The sequence below is a fragment of the Petaurus breviceps genome, unplaced genomic scaffold (assembly GCF_028583685.1).
Source record: "Petaurus breviceps papuanus isolate PSGF00001 unplaced genomic scaffold, PetGlider_PUasm1.0 180, whole genome shotgun sequence".
Lineage (NCBI taxonomy): Eukaryota > Metazoa > Chordata > Mammalia > Diprotodontia > Petauridae > Petaurus > Petaurus breviceps.
In genome coordinates, this window is record NW_027185782.1 from 6,759,790 (window position 1) to 6,775,347 (window position 15,558).

The window sequence follows — 15,558 nt, forward strand, 5'->3', positions numbered from 1 at the left end:
TGGTTGGGAGTGAGATCTTGGTAGGCCTAGAGCATTGGGCTGAATTTTTTAACTTTTTCATCTGGTCCTGAGGTTTTGTCAATGTCATAAACTAAGGATATGGACACTTCCTTCAAACTGTAGTCTTATGGATGCAGTAAGAGGTTAGGTGACTTGCCTACAGTCAATCAAATAATACGAAGCATGATGAGGCAGTACAGTATAGTGGAGAGACCATTGAAGCCCTTTCCATCTCTAGAATGTATTTACCTGGAAGAGGGATTTGATAAATTCACTTTGACCTGCACTAGACCCCCTGCTTCTGTGGGGGTCCATGAAATAGTTTCAGTCAACTAATAAGAGTGTGGTAAGTACCTACTATGTGTTAGGGGTTGGGGGAGGGGATACACAACAAAGAATGAAACAATCCCTTCAAGTGGTCCTCATAGTCCAAAAATTAGGAACTAATCTAGTTCAACCTTTTCATTTTATAGGTGAGGAAACTGAGGTTGAGAGAAGTCAAAAGTGACTTTCCCAAGGTCATATAGCTAATAAGTGGGAGAACCAGGACTTGAACCTTGAGCTCTGACCCTACAGCCACCACCCTTACCATTATAGCACACTGCCTATGTAGCTATGCAGGTCACTTGGTTGGGGTCTCAACCAACGCATTGAGATCAGTTCTGTTCACACAACCTGGGCTTAAGAAAGTAACTGTTAATTGACTTCCGAAACATAAATGTTTGCAGAGTACCTTACATATATCTGGTCTTCACAAAAACCCTGTGAGGTACACATTTCTGGTATTATTTTCCCCATTTTACAGATGAGGAAATTGACCTCAGAATGATTAAGTGACTTGTCTAGTAAGAGTCAGAGATGACATTTGAACCCAGGTTTTCCTCACTCTAAGTTTCAACACTCTATCCACTATAGCACAGGACAAGTTAGTGTGGGCTGCTTCCCATCCCAGAGTATGCTCTTAGAGCTGGTAGGTCAGTGATGCTATTGGTCGCAGAGTGGGGGTAGGAAGATAACTCCTGAGACAGTGTGACTTCTTTTGCTCTGTTTCCACTCCTAGAGAAATTGACAGTCTGTCCTTTTAGAGGTGGGCCAGTGTTGCTGCATATCCAATATGCAAAGTGCTGTATGTTATTGCCTAGACTTGTATTGTCCTCTTTGATCTGTGTATTTATTCATAGGTGTGTCTGTCCTGTGACTCTATTCCACTGAATTCACACTTTTATCTATCTAACCCAGTGTAGCCAGCAGGTGTGAATTGTTGAGGCTGACAGTGAAGGTTATTTTTCTAGATGGGAGTAACTGTTTGACTCTGTAGAACTGCCCCGACCAATTCCCTTTTCCAGAACTCTAATCCCCAAGAATCATTCATTGCCTGGGAGTAGTTTGAAATGAGAGGGAGGATGGCATAATGATAGCATCAGAGATGTAGAATTGGCAAGAGCCTCAGAGGCCATCTTTTCATTTCACAAGAGAGGAAACACTGTTCCAGAGAAGTTATGGGACTTGCCCAATGTTATACAGATAGTGAGTGTCAGAGGTGGGATTTGAACTCGATTCCTTTGATGACTGAGTTTCCACTGTAGCTCCTGGGATCATAGATTTTGAGAAGGAAGAAACCTCAGAGGCTATCTATTCTAGTCATATCTCATTTTGCAGACCAAGAAACTAAGGTCTGGTGGGGTTGTGCTTTGCCCTTTGTTTAAGCCTGGGTCCTCCATTGCCCCTTAAGCACACAGACTCCTTAAACTCCAGAGATGGAAGGGACCAAAGAAACGATCTAATTCAATTTCATTTCACAGGAGACAAGACTCAGGCCCCGAGAGGGGAAGGGACTTTGCCCAGAGTCATACAGTTGGTCAGTGGCAGACCCAGAGGTCCTTCCAAGGGTTTTTCTCACTAAATCAGCCCTGTGGTTGCTTCTGAGAGGAATATCAGGGTACCCTACAACTCAATCCCAGCTCAGTCTGGGTGGAAAGATGAAACAGATGTATGCAAAACAGGAGAGAACAAGTTGATACTGTGTGTTTGTGTATTTGTGTATGTGTGTGCAGGCACCTTCCATCCAGGCACTGGGAGTTTGTAATCTTGCAGACTGAGACACCCAATTCTAAACAGCAGAGTTGTAACTAGCCTCTACCTGGGGCAATTTTGCCAAGGGGGTGCCTAAGGTTTTGAGAAAGAAAGTAGACTGGCGCAGCTAAGTGGGGTAGTGGATAGAGCACCTCTGCCTGGAGTCTGAGTTCAAATCCACCCTCAGACATTTATTAGTTGTGTGACCCTAGGCAAGTCACTTAACCCCAACTGCCTGGAAAAAGAAAAGAAGCAGGCCATCTGCTCATTTTCTATTTTAACTAATTATTCTTGCTAATCAGGGCTGAGCTCAGTTATTTCCAGGTCTTTGAAGAATTGCAAGTGCTATGGCAGGGCAGGGAGGGGGTGGGGTTGCCCTGCCCTAATTACAACCCTGGTAATTAGAAATCTTGTCACGGTGATTATAATAACATCATTATTATAGGTTTAGAGATGGAATTAATTGGGGTGGCCAGGTAGCACAGAGAGTAAAAGCACCCTCTCCAGTGGCGGGATGGCCTGGGGATCAAATCCGGGCTCAGATACTTAGCACCCCACCCAGAAATAACTGGCCGTGTAACCTTGAGCAAGTTACTTAACCCCGATTTGCTTTAAAAAAAAAGAAATGGAATTGATCAAAGGTTATTCTAGCCCAATCTCTTTGTTTTACAAATGAGGAAACTGAGGCCCAAGGTAGCCACATGACTTGCCTGGGTGGTATTTGACCCCAATTCCTCTAATGCCAGAGCTTCTCCACTGAAGCACAAAGGACATTGGTCTTGAAGGCAAGAGAGACCTGGCTTCAGTCAATCAATAAAAATTTATTAAGCACCTACTATTTGCCAGGCACCAGGGATATGAATAAAGGCAAAAGATGGTTTCTGCTCATAAGGGGCTTACAGTCTAATGGGGGAAGATAACATGCAAATACATACAAACAAGAGATATACAGGTAAACTGGAGATAATCAAGAGAGGGGGAGGCACCAGCATTAGTGCACTTAACTTAGCTTGACCATGGACAGGTCACTTACTTTCTCCAAGACTCATTTGTAAGATAATTTTATGTCTAGGGTGGCTAGGTGGCACAGTGAGTAAAGCACCTGCCCCAGAGTCAGGAGGACCTGAGTTCGGTTTCTGCTTCAGACACTTAACACCCACACAAAAAAAACTAGCGTGTAACCTTGGGCAAGTTACTTAACCCCAATTGCCCTCCAAAAGGCAATAATAATAATAATAATTTTATGTCTACCTCCTTAAAGGTTGTGGTAGGGATCAAGTAAAATAATGCAAACCAAGTGTTATCCATAACTTGTCAGCTTTTATTGGTTTCTGTGGCCAGTGCATGATAGACAAAATAAAGGCTTTGAAAATTCCAAAGAAATAAGTCACATTTCTTCTTAAGGGGGAGAATTAGTGAAGGAGATGGGACTGGATGTGAGCTTTGAAGGATGGACTGAATTTTTATGGGAGAAAGGTATTTAGGGGGCAGAGGGTGGGAGTGAGAAAAGGTTTGTAGGGAGAGTAGGAGATGATGGATTGTTCACACATACAAACACCATGATGTCTCCATATCTTGTAGGACTTGCCATGCTGGCTGCCCTCCCAGGGTCCCAGAGAAAATTGGAACTGAAGGGGCAGGTCTGTGTCCTGTGGAGTTCAGAAAGCAGATTAGGACCCTGGGCCTGGCCAGCTGCCAGGATATGGCTAGGCAGTAGTCCAGAGGTTAAATGGTCAGGTTCATACTGTAGAGTGGTAGGAGCTAAATGTGGAGAGGCAGGTGGGGACCAGAACATGGGGAGCCTAAAATATGGAGCTAAGCAGTCTGGGTCATCTCAATGAAATGAAATTCAACAAGTATTACAGGCAGGGTGTTGTACTAGGTTCTGAGGAAACAAAGAAAACAGTCCCTGCCCACCAAGAGCTTAAAGTCCACAGGTTGGGGTTTGGGGAAGATACAAAATGTACCCAATCAAATAAATACAAAATCTAGGGGATGCAGGGACTGGATTTTGGGACTGGATCTGTGATTTCATTGGTCTATGGCAGCCAGCATCAATCTTTTTGGTCTCAGGATCCCTTTATATTCTTAAAAATTGAGGATCTTCTAAAGAGTTTTTGATTATTGAGGTTTTATAAATTGGTATTTACCACATTAGAAATCAAAATGTTTTAGTATTATTACTAAAAACAATCTTGACCTTGTGAACCTTGAAATTGAAGACCCTTGTGAAGTCTCAGGACTTGAGGTTCCCCAGACCTCAAGGGTCTCAAGACCACACACTTTGAGAACTACTGGTCTCGGGAACTCCCAAGTGAGGAAACCACCCCTACCAATGCAGGGCAGCATTTTCTCTGTGTACAGTCTTAAACAGTTGCCTGGAGCACTGAGAAGTTGATTAACTTTGCCAGGGTCACACAGTCAGCGTGTGTCAAAGGCGAGATGTTAAGCACAGCTTTTCTGGCTCTGAGGCCAGATCTCTAGCTTCTTTGCCAGACTTCCTTGAAGTAATTACAAACTAATTTCTGGAGGGAGAGAGCTCTGTGTGCTCTGGGGAACCATTGGACATGTGCTCTAGATGGATTGTTCAGTGCTCTTTGGTGGGAATGGGGGATGGGGAGGTGGGGAGAAGAGGGAAGAGTGCTCTGGAGATTTCTGAGCCCTCTTCTTGTTCAGGCTTGATCACAAACCTGGCTTACCCTAATGTTTGCGCCTGCTAATTCTGTGCATATGTCTCTCCTCCAGGATGCTGCCCATCACGGATCAAGTACTGAGGGTGCTGAGACTTGAGAAAACCTCCTTCCGCACCTATGTAGTCTCTGCGCTGCTCCTATCCCTGCTTTTCATCTTTTTCCGTCTCCTCCTGAAGGTCTTCCAGGCATGCCATCAATTTTACATTACCTGCCAACGATTACGATGCTTCCCTCAACCTCCCCGGAGGAACTGGCTCTTGGGCCATTTGGGCATGGTAAATGCTGGTCTTGGGATAGGGAAAGGGGATACCCGTCCAAGAAAAATTCCTTTGGAATTTGCCCACATATTAAGCCAAGCCTCCCAGTTACCAAACCTCCACAGGCCCCAAAGGGTATGGCTTTATTTCTATGGCACTACCCTGACTTGGTTTAAATGAGTATCTTCATGATTTATAACCGACCAGTGTAACCCAGGAAGAGTCACTCCCAGCCCTCCTCCCCTCTAGTATAAGGGGATAAGTAGAGGTTGGGTTAGAGGATAGTAATAGTAGAGTGGAAAAAACATTGGATTTGGAGCCAGAGGAATTGTGTTCGAGTCCTGTCTCTCCCCTTTACTACTTTTTGGAAAGTCACTTCATCTCCTTGGGCCTCAGTTTCCTTATTTGTAAAATGATGCAATTGGACTAGGTACCCTCCACCCCTTCTAATTATAAATCTATTGTCCTAAGACCTTTCAAAAGAGTCAGTATGGAGATATAAAGTTTGTCTTGGGGTCAGGAAGGGAAAAGTGGGGAGAGGATGTGGATGGGTTTCAAGTCCTGCTGACACCTACTGGCTGTATGGCCCCTGGAAAGTCTCTCACCCTCTCAATGCCCCAGGGAAACTCTCTGACACTGAGTGACAGAACAGTTGCTGATATGCATTCTTGTAGAGAAATGTCTCACCCTGAGTTTAGGACACAGGTGAAATAACAGATCTAGACCACCCCCTTGGAAAAAACCCAATTCCTCCTTTAACCTTATGCTGACCTGATGTTGGGCAAATCCCTTCCTGTGAGCCCTGGTTTTCTTCCCTGTAAAGTGAGAAGGGGGTTGGACTACATGGTTAAGGTCCCAGCCATGCCTGACATTCTGTGATGCCTGATAAGTAATTAAGGACCTGTCTTGAAATCCAACCATCCCCCAGCTGTGAGGCCTCTCCCTTCATAGATGATTTTTGTTCTCATTCTCTATACATGAGGTAGATACTTAAACATGTCCATGTTTAAACTCCTGAAAATAGGGCCTGTTTTTCTTTTGCCTCTGTAACTCCAATGCCCCCTTAGCATAGAGCTTGGCACATAGTACATAATTAATACTTGTTGATTGATCGCTAGGGGACCCAGGCTTTGGCACTAGGCAGAATGAGCTGGGAACACCATGGGCTTGTTATCCCTTAAGGACTGGTTAAAGGACTGGTTTCAAGGGACTGAACTGGGGGCTGTGGGAGGCAGTCTCCTCTAGGGGAGTTCAAAGAATGGATACAGGAGACAAGCTCAGTCCTTGCCATGGCCAGCTGCCTGGAAGTGGCTAGGCAGCGGTCCAGCAGGCAGACAGCCAAGACAAATCATTATTATGTTATTGATATTCATTATAGAGGGCATTTTAATAAAATGTACACACGCTTTAGTAAGTGATGAATGTGCTGGTGATGAAAGTTATAATGACAGGTTATTAGAGCATGGAGCTGTTAACCATTATTTCTCCGTATTCTGGGGACTAGTACTACAGGTTGATGTACTTCCGAGGTTCCTCTTCCCCCTCCTGGTTAGTGAGCACCCAGACCCCAAGCCTGATCATGTGTAGGCCCCATCCAGTTACCTGTTCTTAAAAACCTTTCTGTAACTGGGTTGCTTGGAACCCCTCTTCTCAGTCCCTCTTCAATTCATCTTTCACTTACTGCCAGTCTTTTCTTCCTACACTGCCAGACACAGACCTGTAATGGCCTTCTTCTGCTCAAAACCGTACGTAGTCATTCCCCAATTGATGGGCATTCCTTCAATTTCCAATTATTTGCTACCACAAAAGAGTTGCTATAAATATTTTTGTAACTAGTGGCTCCTTTTCCCTGTTTTTATTATCCCTTTGGGATACAGACCTAGTAGTGGTAATGCTGGTATGCACAGTTCTATAGCCCTTTGGACATAGTTCCAAATTGCTCCCCAGAACGGTTGCATCAGTTCATAACTCTACCAAGAGTGCATTAATGTTCCCATTTTCCCACATTTTCCCCTACATTTATCATTTTCTTTTTTTGTTATGTTAATCAATGTGATAGATGTGAAATGGTACCCTCAGAGTTGTTTTAATTTGAATTTCTCTAATCAATAGTGATTTAGGATAATTTTTCATGTGACCATAGGTAGCGTTAATTTCTTCACCTGAAAACTGCCTATTCATATCCTCTGGCGATTTACCAGTTACTACTTTATATTTCTAACCTCATCTTACCCTATCCCTCTACAAAAATATGTTCCTGTAATGCACAGAGATGTACCACCTCCTAAGTTGGGAAGGCACTCCCTCCTTATCTCTGCTTGTCAAAATCCTTGTCTTCCTTCAAGGGTCAGCTTCAGGGGAGACAGATCCTTCACAAGGTCTGCCCTGACCCCTCCTGGTAGAAGGGTCTACCTTCACATTCTGATAAATGATCACACTTTTCTCTACATATACTAAGAGGTGGAAATGGGAGCAGGAAGGAAGAATTCCGATCAACCCTGCCCCATTCGGAAAAGTTCCATTTTATTGAAACATCTTGTCTCATTCAATTCAATGGGACCAGCTCACACAGGTGGTAGTAGGATGGGAGAGGGTGCTATTCATTTGGTTTTTGCTTTGCAGATGAGGAAACTGAGTCTCAAGTTAAATGATTTATTCAAGGATACACATGTGACAAACCTGGAATTCAAATTAACACTGTCTGACTCCAAATTCAGCACTGTTTCTTCTACATCATATTTCTTTATGATTTGGGAAAAGGGAGAAGGGTAGGGGAAAACCTGTTAGGAAACTACTGGGGGAGAGGATTCTGGGAAGATGGAAGAGTAGGCCAGAAAACTTGTGACTCTCCAAATATCCTTCACAAAAATAGACAGAACATCAGGGTGGCTAGGTGGTGCAGTGATTAAAGCACTGGCCCTGGAGTCAGGAGGACCTGAGTTTGGTTCTGGCCTCAGACACTTAACACACACACACACACACACACACATACACACACACACACACACACACACACACACACAAACTAGCCGTGTAACCTTGGGCAAGTTACTTAACCCCAACTGCCCTCCAAAAAGGCAAAAAAAAAATACAGAACATCACCTCAGAGGGAACATAAAGCAGTGGAAATAAACAAAAGTCAGGGTAAAGCAGTTGTTCTCCTAAGACAACTTGAGAAGACCCCCAGGAAAGACCCAACCTCCAGGGGCAGAGGTTTAGCCTGAGTGAAGTACAAACACCTCCAGTGTAAAACAACTGAAAGTATACCTGCCAAAACAGACACAGGAACTATGAACAAAAAACCCCACTTTTTAGACCAAATAAACTCATTTAAATAATTGAAGTAATACTTATTGTTCATGGGTAGGTAAAGTCAATATCATAAAAAATGACAATCTTATCTAACTAATCTATTTATTTAATGACATCCCAATTAAATTGCTAAAAAAAAAAATCTTACTGAGTTAGAAAAAAATAAAAAGAAATAAAAACATTTGGAAGAACAAAGATCAAGAACTTCAAAGAAACCAGGGAAAAAAGATGTAAAGGAAATGAATTTGGTAGTATCAGACCTTAAACTATATTCTAAGATGAAAGCATTGTTGAAGTATGAAATGGATAATTTTGATTACATTAAATTAAATTTTTCTTGTATAAATAAAGCCATGTAGCCAAAAATAGAAGGAATGCAGAAAATTGGGGGACAAAGACTTTCATAGATAATCTCTCAGTTAGGATGTGATAGGATTGGAATATTTACTGTGGTGTAAGAAATGACGTACTGGTTGATTTAGAAAAAAACATGGAAAGACTTGGACATATGAAGGAAGATGAAATCTACCTTCAGAGAAACAGATGATAAGTGGAAATAAGCATAGTATGGTCTTACATATATATGTGCATGAGTATACATGGGGGTGTGACGAGAAGACAGAGTAGGAAAATAAAGTAAAAAGGGTATAGCAGAGAACAAAAGAAAATGTACAAAGAAGGAAAGAAAGACTAGGCTTTTTTTTTCTTTTTGGAGGGCAATTGGGGTTAAGTGACTTGCCCAGGGTCACACAGCTAATTTTTGTGTTAAGTGTGAGGCCAGATACAAACCCAGGTTCTCCTGACTCTAGGGCTGGTGCTCTATTCACTGCGCCACCTAGCCTCCCCTAGACTTTCTTGAAATAGAAATTTATTGTTCTATATTGAACCCTCTCAAGTTTTGCTGTGTAGACAGTAGTGGTTTTTTCCTCTCATTTTTGTATTTAAAATAAAAACATGTTTGATTAATTTTTCAAAAAGGAGACTATTGGAATAGTTTAGGAGACAAGTTGGAAGGAGAATTCAAATTGTTGTGCTTGGTCACAGATTGCTAAATAAGGAAGTAAATGAATAAATTGGAGAAAGGAAGGTTTAGACTGATCTGAAGTAGGTGTTCTAAACCTTGTGTACGGGACCCCTTTGGAAGTCTGAAGGCTATGAACCCCTTATTAGAATCATGTTTCTTTTTGAAAAACCAAAATTGATGGAAATGCTAAATTTCAATTAGAAGTTAGTTAAGTAACTTTCAGTTAAAATTAGTGAAAAGAAAAATGTAAATTTTTTTTTCCCCATACAAGCTCATGGAATTCTCTGAAATCTACCACGGTCCCTTGGTTAAGAACCCTTGACATAAGGGGGAAATTTCCTAACAAGAAAAACTATCCAGAAATGTAATAGGCTTCTTTGGAGGGTGGTGGGCTCCCCACCCCTGGAGACTGATCACTTGGTAGGCATAGTGTATAGAATGGGACTTCCCATTCAAGTACAGATATTTTGGGATAAATGCCAAGTCCTTCAAAGTCGGAAGGTCTTTTCCAGCTCTAAGTTTCTCTAATTTCTTAATCCTACACATAGAGCAACCTAAAATCACATCAACACGCAGTCCTCACCAACAGTAAGGGAAAGAATCATTTCTTCACTGAGTCAAGGTGGCTCTGGATAGACTTTTGGATGCCAGATCCCACTTCTCTATCCACTGATGCCTCACTGGGGCTTGGAATTGAGCCTGGTTCACTAGAGGGTGTGTCAGCAACTGCCCATGTTCTGGCAAGTCTGACCTCGCCAAATGGTTTTGAGGACTGGGCTGGCATTGAGCTTGTGTCTGTTACCAGAAGCTTAGTCTTGATAATTGCAGGGGCGCTCAGCATCAGAAGGTTGAGCACCAGTTCATGGGTTTGGTTATTTTTTTTCCCCAGTCACAATAACTCACCAAGACCAGCTATTAAGGTGAGAAAGGGTTGCTATTGATATAGTTGGAGCAGAGTGTTCACACCAATGAAATCACAGGTCCTTGACATGAAATCCCCAAAACAAATAAACACATGAAATTAAAGGGAGGCAAATTTAGACTCAACATAAAAATGAGCTTTCTAGCAGTGGATAGATAGGTTGCTTTGTCAAAGTAGAGGCAGCTAGTTAGCGCAATAGATAGAGAACTGGGCCTGGAATCAGGAAGACCGAAGTTCAAATACAGCCTCTGACACTTAACAGTCATATGACCCTGGGCAAGTCTTGCCTTAATTTCCTCAATTGTAAAATGAGTATATTAACTGTACATGCTTTGAGGAATTTTGTGAAATAATATGTATAAAATGCCTTGCACTGTGCCTGGCATGTAGTAGGGGTAATCTAAATGTTTCCTTCCTTCCTTCCTTCCTTCCTTCCTTCCTTCCCTCCTTCCTTCCTTCCTTCCTTCCTTCCTTCCTTCCTTCCTTCCTTCCTTCCTTCCTTCCTTCCTTCCTTCCTTCCTTCCTTCCTTCCTTCCATCCTTCTATTGATCTCTTTGTCAAAAGAAGTACTCAAACTAGATGCCAGAAGACTGTCTGTCAGGGATACTATAAAGTAAGGACTGTGTATTGAGTGAGAAGTTTTATTAAATAACTTCTAAAGATCTTTCTAATCCTATGGTTTCTATTGATAAGGGGGTTATTATTAACAAGATTATTCCTATACAAGAAGTACAGGTGGTAGGGTGCATAGTACAATGCCAAGACTCTTGGCTTCAGAGAAGGAGGACCTTGGTTTGGAGCCCATCTCAGAGGCTTAATACCTGTGTTACCTTGGACAAGTCACTTCATCTCCATCTGCTTCTGTTTCTTTGTAAAATGAGGAAGTTGGCCTAGGTGATCTCTGAGGTACCTTCCTGTTCTATGTCTCTGATTCTGTGCTATGGGAGGAGACCCTTGTAAACTTTGTGGTAGATATGAATGATATCTTTTTTTTTCCTTTTTTTTTGTAGGGCAATTGGGGTTAAGTGATTTGCCCAAAGTCACACGACTAGTAATTGTGTTAAGTGTCTGAGGCCGGATTTGAACTCAGGTCCTCCTGACTCTAGGGTTGGTCCTCTATTCACTGCGCCATCTAGCCTCCCCATGATATCTTGATATTATCAATGAAAGTTTCATACTGGACAGACTGTCAAGATTTGTTACCTCTTATATTTCTTTTTTTTAATTTTTAAATGCTTTATTAACTTCTGATTTACATCATTCATTTCCGCCAGATTTTGAGTTACAAATTTTCTCCCCGTTTTTCCCCCACCCATCCCCCCCAAACAGCAGTCCCACAGGATATCCCCACCTCCAATCTGCTCTCTCCCATATTTTCTCCCATACCCATTTTGACTTTTCCAGTGGATCTCTATGCCTCAGTGCCTGTATATCTTATTTCTTAATTACATGTAAGATGGTATTAATAATAGTATATATATATATACATACACACACACACATATATATATATATTTGAATATTTGATTTTAAAACTTTCAATTCCAGATTCATTCCCTTCCCCCCCTGCCACCCACCCCTACTGGGAAGACAAGCAGTTCAGTATAGGTTGTACATGTGCGGCTAATGCAAAACAATAACATAGTAGATATATTGTAAAAGACTGACTATATTTCCCTCCCTCCTATCCCACCTCCCACTTGTTCTATTCTCTACTTTGATCCTGTCCCTTTTCAAAAGTGGCTGCTTCCAACTTCCCTCCCCCCCAGCTTGCCCTCCCTTCCATCATCCCCCCTCTCATCCCCTTCCCCCCCTATTCTCCTGGAGGGTGAGATCCCCTATTTAGTGTGTATTTCACTCCCTCCTCAAGCCAGATTCAATGGGAATAAGGTTGACCCATTCCCTTTTGCCTTCCTATTTTTCCCCTCCATTGTAACCATTTTCCCTTGCCTCTTCTGTATGACATAGTTTGCCCCAATCTGTCTCTCCCCATCTCCTCTCATTATATTCCTCTCACCTCTTAATTTCACCTTTTAAGTATCATCCCTTCTTGTTAAATTGGTCCTGTGCCCTCTATCTATGTATACCTGTAAACATATATACACACATTCACATATGTATTCATATGCCCATATACCCTCATATATAGACATTATATATGTATATATATATATTTCTAATCCCTTCAACTACTGAGAAAAGTTTCATAAATTACAATTATTGTTTTTCCATGTAGGAATGTTAATAGTTCAACTTTGATAAGTTCCTTATGATTTCTTTTCCCTGTTTACCTTCTCATGCTTCTCTTGCTTCTTGTATCTGAATGTCAAATTTTCTATTCAACTCTGGTTTTTTCATCAAGAATGCTTGAAAGTCCTCTATTCCACTGAATGACCATATTTTCCCCTGAAACATGATACTCAGTTTGGCTGGGTAGGTGACTCTTGGTTTTAATCCCAGCTCCCTTGACCTCCAGAATATCACATTCCAAGCCCTTCGATCCCTCAGTGTAGAAGATGCCAGATCCTGGGTTATCCTGATTGTGTTTCCACAATATTCAAATTGTTTCTTCCTGGCTGCTTGTAATATTTTCTCCTTAATCTGGGAATTCCGGAACCTGGCTATAATATTCCTAGGAGTTTTCTTTTTGGGATCTTTTTCAGGAGGTGATCGGTGGATTCTTTCAACCTCTATTTTGACCTCTGGTACTAAAACATCAGGGAAGTTTTCTTTGAGAACTTCCTGGAGGATGCTTTCTAGGTTCTTACTTTGATCATGGCTTTCAGGTAGTCCAATAATTTTTAAGTTATCTCTCCTGGATCTATTTTCCAGGTCAGTGGTTTTTCCTATGAGATATTTCACATTGCCGTCTATTCTTTCATTTGTTTGGATCTGTTTAACAGCATCTTGATTTCTCATAAAGTCATTAGCTTCCATTTGCTCCAATCTAATTCTGAAGCAATGATTTTCCTCAGTGAGCTTTTGAGATTCTTTTTCTATCTGGCAAATTCGACTTTTTGCCTTTTTGAGCCTCCTTTGCCATTTGAGTCAGTCTGTTTTTTAAGGTATTATTTTCTTCAGTCAGGCTGTTGACTCTCATTTCATAATTTTCTTGCATTGTTCTCATTTCTCTTCCCAATTTTTCCTGCACTTCTCTTATCTGCTTCTTAAGCTCCTCTATGGCCTGTAACCAGCTTGTATTTTCCTTTGAAGCTTTTGGTTCAGGAGTTCTGACTTCACTGTTTTCCTCCTGTTCCATGCCTTGCTCCTTCTTGTCCCCAAAATAGGAGTGTAATGTTGGAATCTTCTGTCTGCTTTGTTTCCTTTGCCTGCTCATTTTGCCACCCAATTATTTGACTTTTGGGCTTTTTGCCACAGTAGGACTCTGCCACCAGACAGGGGAATTTTTGTCCCAAATGCTGGGGTTTTCTCAGCTGCCAGAGGTATTAGATGGGTGCCCTCTCTGAGGTCTCCACACTCTCTGGCAAGCTGGACACCCCACCCCAGGACCTCCACCCTAGACTGCAATCCAGATCCAAGCAGGTTAAAGCAAGAGCGATTACCCCTCAGACTGATGCTTGGTTCCCCTACACTCTGCAGGCCAGGAGCTGAAGCCACCACGTGGTGCTGGCTGGCTGTGCCTGCGTCTCAGCGGTTTCTCTCCCCAGGGGTAAAAGCCACGCACACCCACTTACTGGGTTCCAAAGTCCAGACTGCACTGGCCTCTCACCTTGTCCTTCGCATCTATGTATTGATAAATGTGGAAACAGCCACAGCTGCTGCTGATCTGGAGTCCCTCTGGCAGGCGGCTGGTCAGGCCCGCCCTGGGGCTAAAGCCTCAGGGTGGGGCACCTCTTATATTTCTAATGGTTAGGGACTATTTTATTGAATAAATTTTTATAAGCCTTGTGCAAAAGCACTAACTAAGATTTGGGGGATGTTAAACATGTAAGAAATAGCTTCCTGCCCTCAAAGAGCTTATAATCTAGTAGGTGGAACCTATTATTATTATTATTTTTTCAATTCATCATTAATTAAGTGGATGTCGATGATTTTCTCAGGAAGCACATGGGAATTTTGGTCTTATGGAGAAAATTCTAATTCAGTTCAATAAAAATTTATTAGACACTTATGTGCAAATTTCCCCACACATCAATAGGCACTTAAAATACTTAATAAAAATTTTTTATATAAATAAAAGGTTAATAAATAAGCTGACTATAGGGAACCTATGTTAGGTGCTAGAGATACAAAGGTGAAACATGACCCAGTATCTACCTTCATTCCCTCAATGGGTTAAAATGACATGTACTCAGGTATGATATAGGGGCTGGACCATATGAGCTCTGAGGCCCCTTCCACTTGTGTATCTACAAGCCTCTGATTCTGTGAATGTCAGCTCCCTGGGAGCTGAGACTGTTATATTTCATCTCTTGGATCCTGAGAATTAAAAAAAAAATTGACTAATTGGACATCAATATCTGCCGACTTGTGTGCCTACTCTCCCATCTACCTAAAATCTTTAAGAGCATCATCTATAGATGAATCAAGGGTGTCCTCAACTAGAGTATTAGTAGGGAAGAGGCAAGCTTTCAAATGCAATAAGCGATGAAAGAACATTTTTACCATCTCACAATTATCGGAGAGATGTACAGAATATAAAATTCCATTGTGTGTATTGCTCGTTGATTTTTAAAAAGCATTTGATTCAGTAGAACCACCTTAGAGACTTCAAAACAAAACAAAACAAAAACCTAACTTAACAAGGTGCTTCCTATCCATGCATCAAACTCATTTGGGCTTCCTTCAAAGATGTAACAACGAAAAGTATCCTGTCTGATGGCCTTTTCTAATAAATAACAGGTGAGGCATAGCAGAGAGATGTATTCTCATTAAAGGTGATGAAGGTGATCTGGCACAAAATTGAGTTCAAAGAGGGATTGATTATCTGTAGGTGGTGTGTCCTCTAAAATATACTCCCATTTGCTAATGACCTTGGAGCTAATAGCAGTAAAACACAGGATCTTGCAGTCTTCTGGAAGAGATTTGTAATTGCTCACTCAAAGGAATTTGAAGCCTGTCCATCCACACAGGAAAAACAAACCAACTAATAAAAAACACCAAGTGGATAAAGAATGTCTATTGTCTGGATTTCAATATGTATTTGGATGGACACCTTATAGAACTTGTCTGTCTGTCTATCATCTATCTATGTGTCTGTCTATCTATCTATCTATCTATCTATCTATCTATCTATCTATCTATCTATCTATCTAT

The 15,558-nt window shown here is 41.7% G+C and overlaps 1 protein-coding gene across 6 annotated transcripts in view; it reads left to right on the top strand.

Moving 5' to 3' along the window:
* The window catches only part of LOC138160315 (ultra-long-chain fatty acid omega-hydroxylase), a 51,785-nt gene that overhangs the window by 14,222 nt on the left and 22,005 nt on the right, over positions 1-15,558 (top strand). For 4 of the 6 annotated variants that reach the window (XM_069086969.1, XM_069086970.1, XM_069086968.1 and 1 more), the window contains exon 2: positions 4,819-5,041. The exons of 1 other annotated variant lie outside the window; for it this stretch is intronic. In XM_069086969.1, the coding sequence (XP_068943070.1) occupies positions 4,820-5,041 (222 nt within the window). In that variant the 5' untranslated portion in view covers position 4,819. Of the gene's footprint in view, positions 1-4,818; positions 5,042-15,558 lie in introns of those variants that run through there. One more of the 6 variants, XM_069086973.1, reaches the window with a different exon arrangement.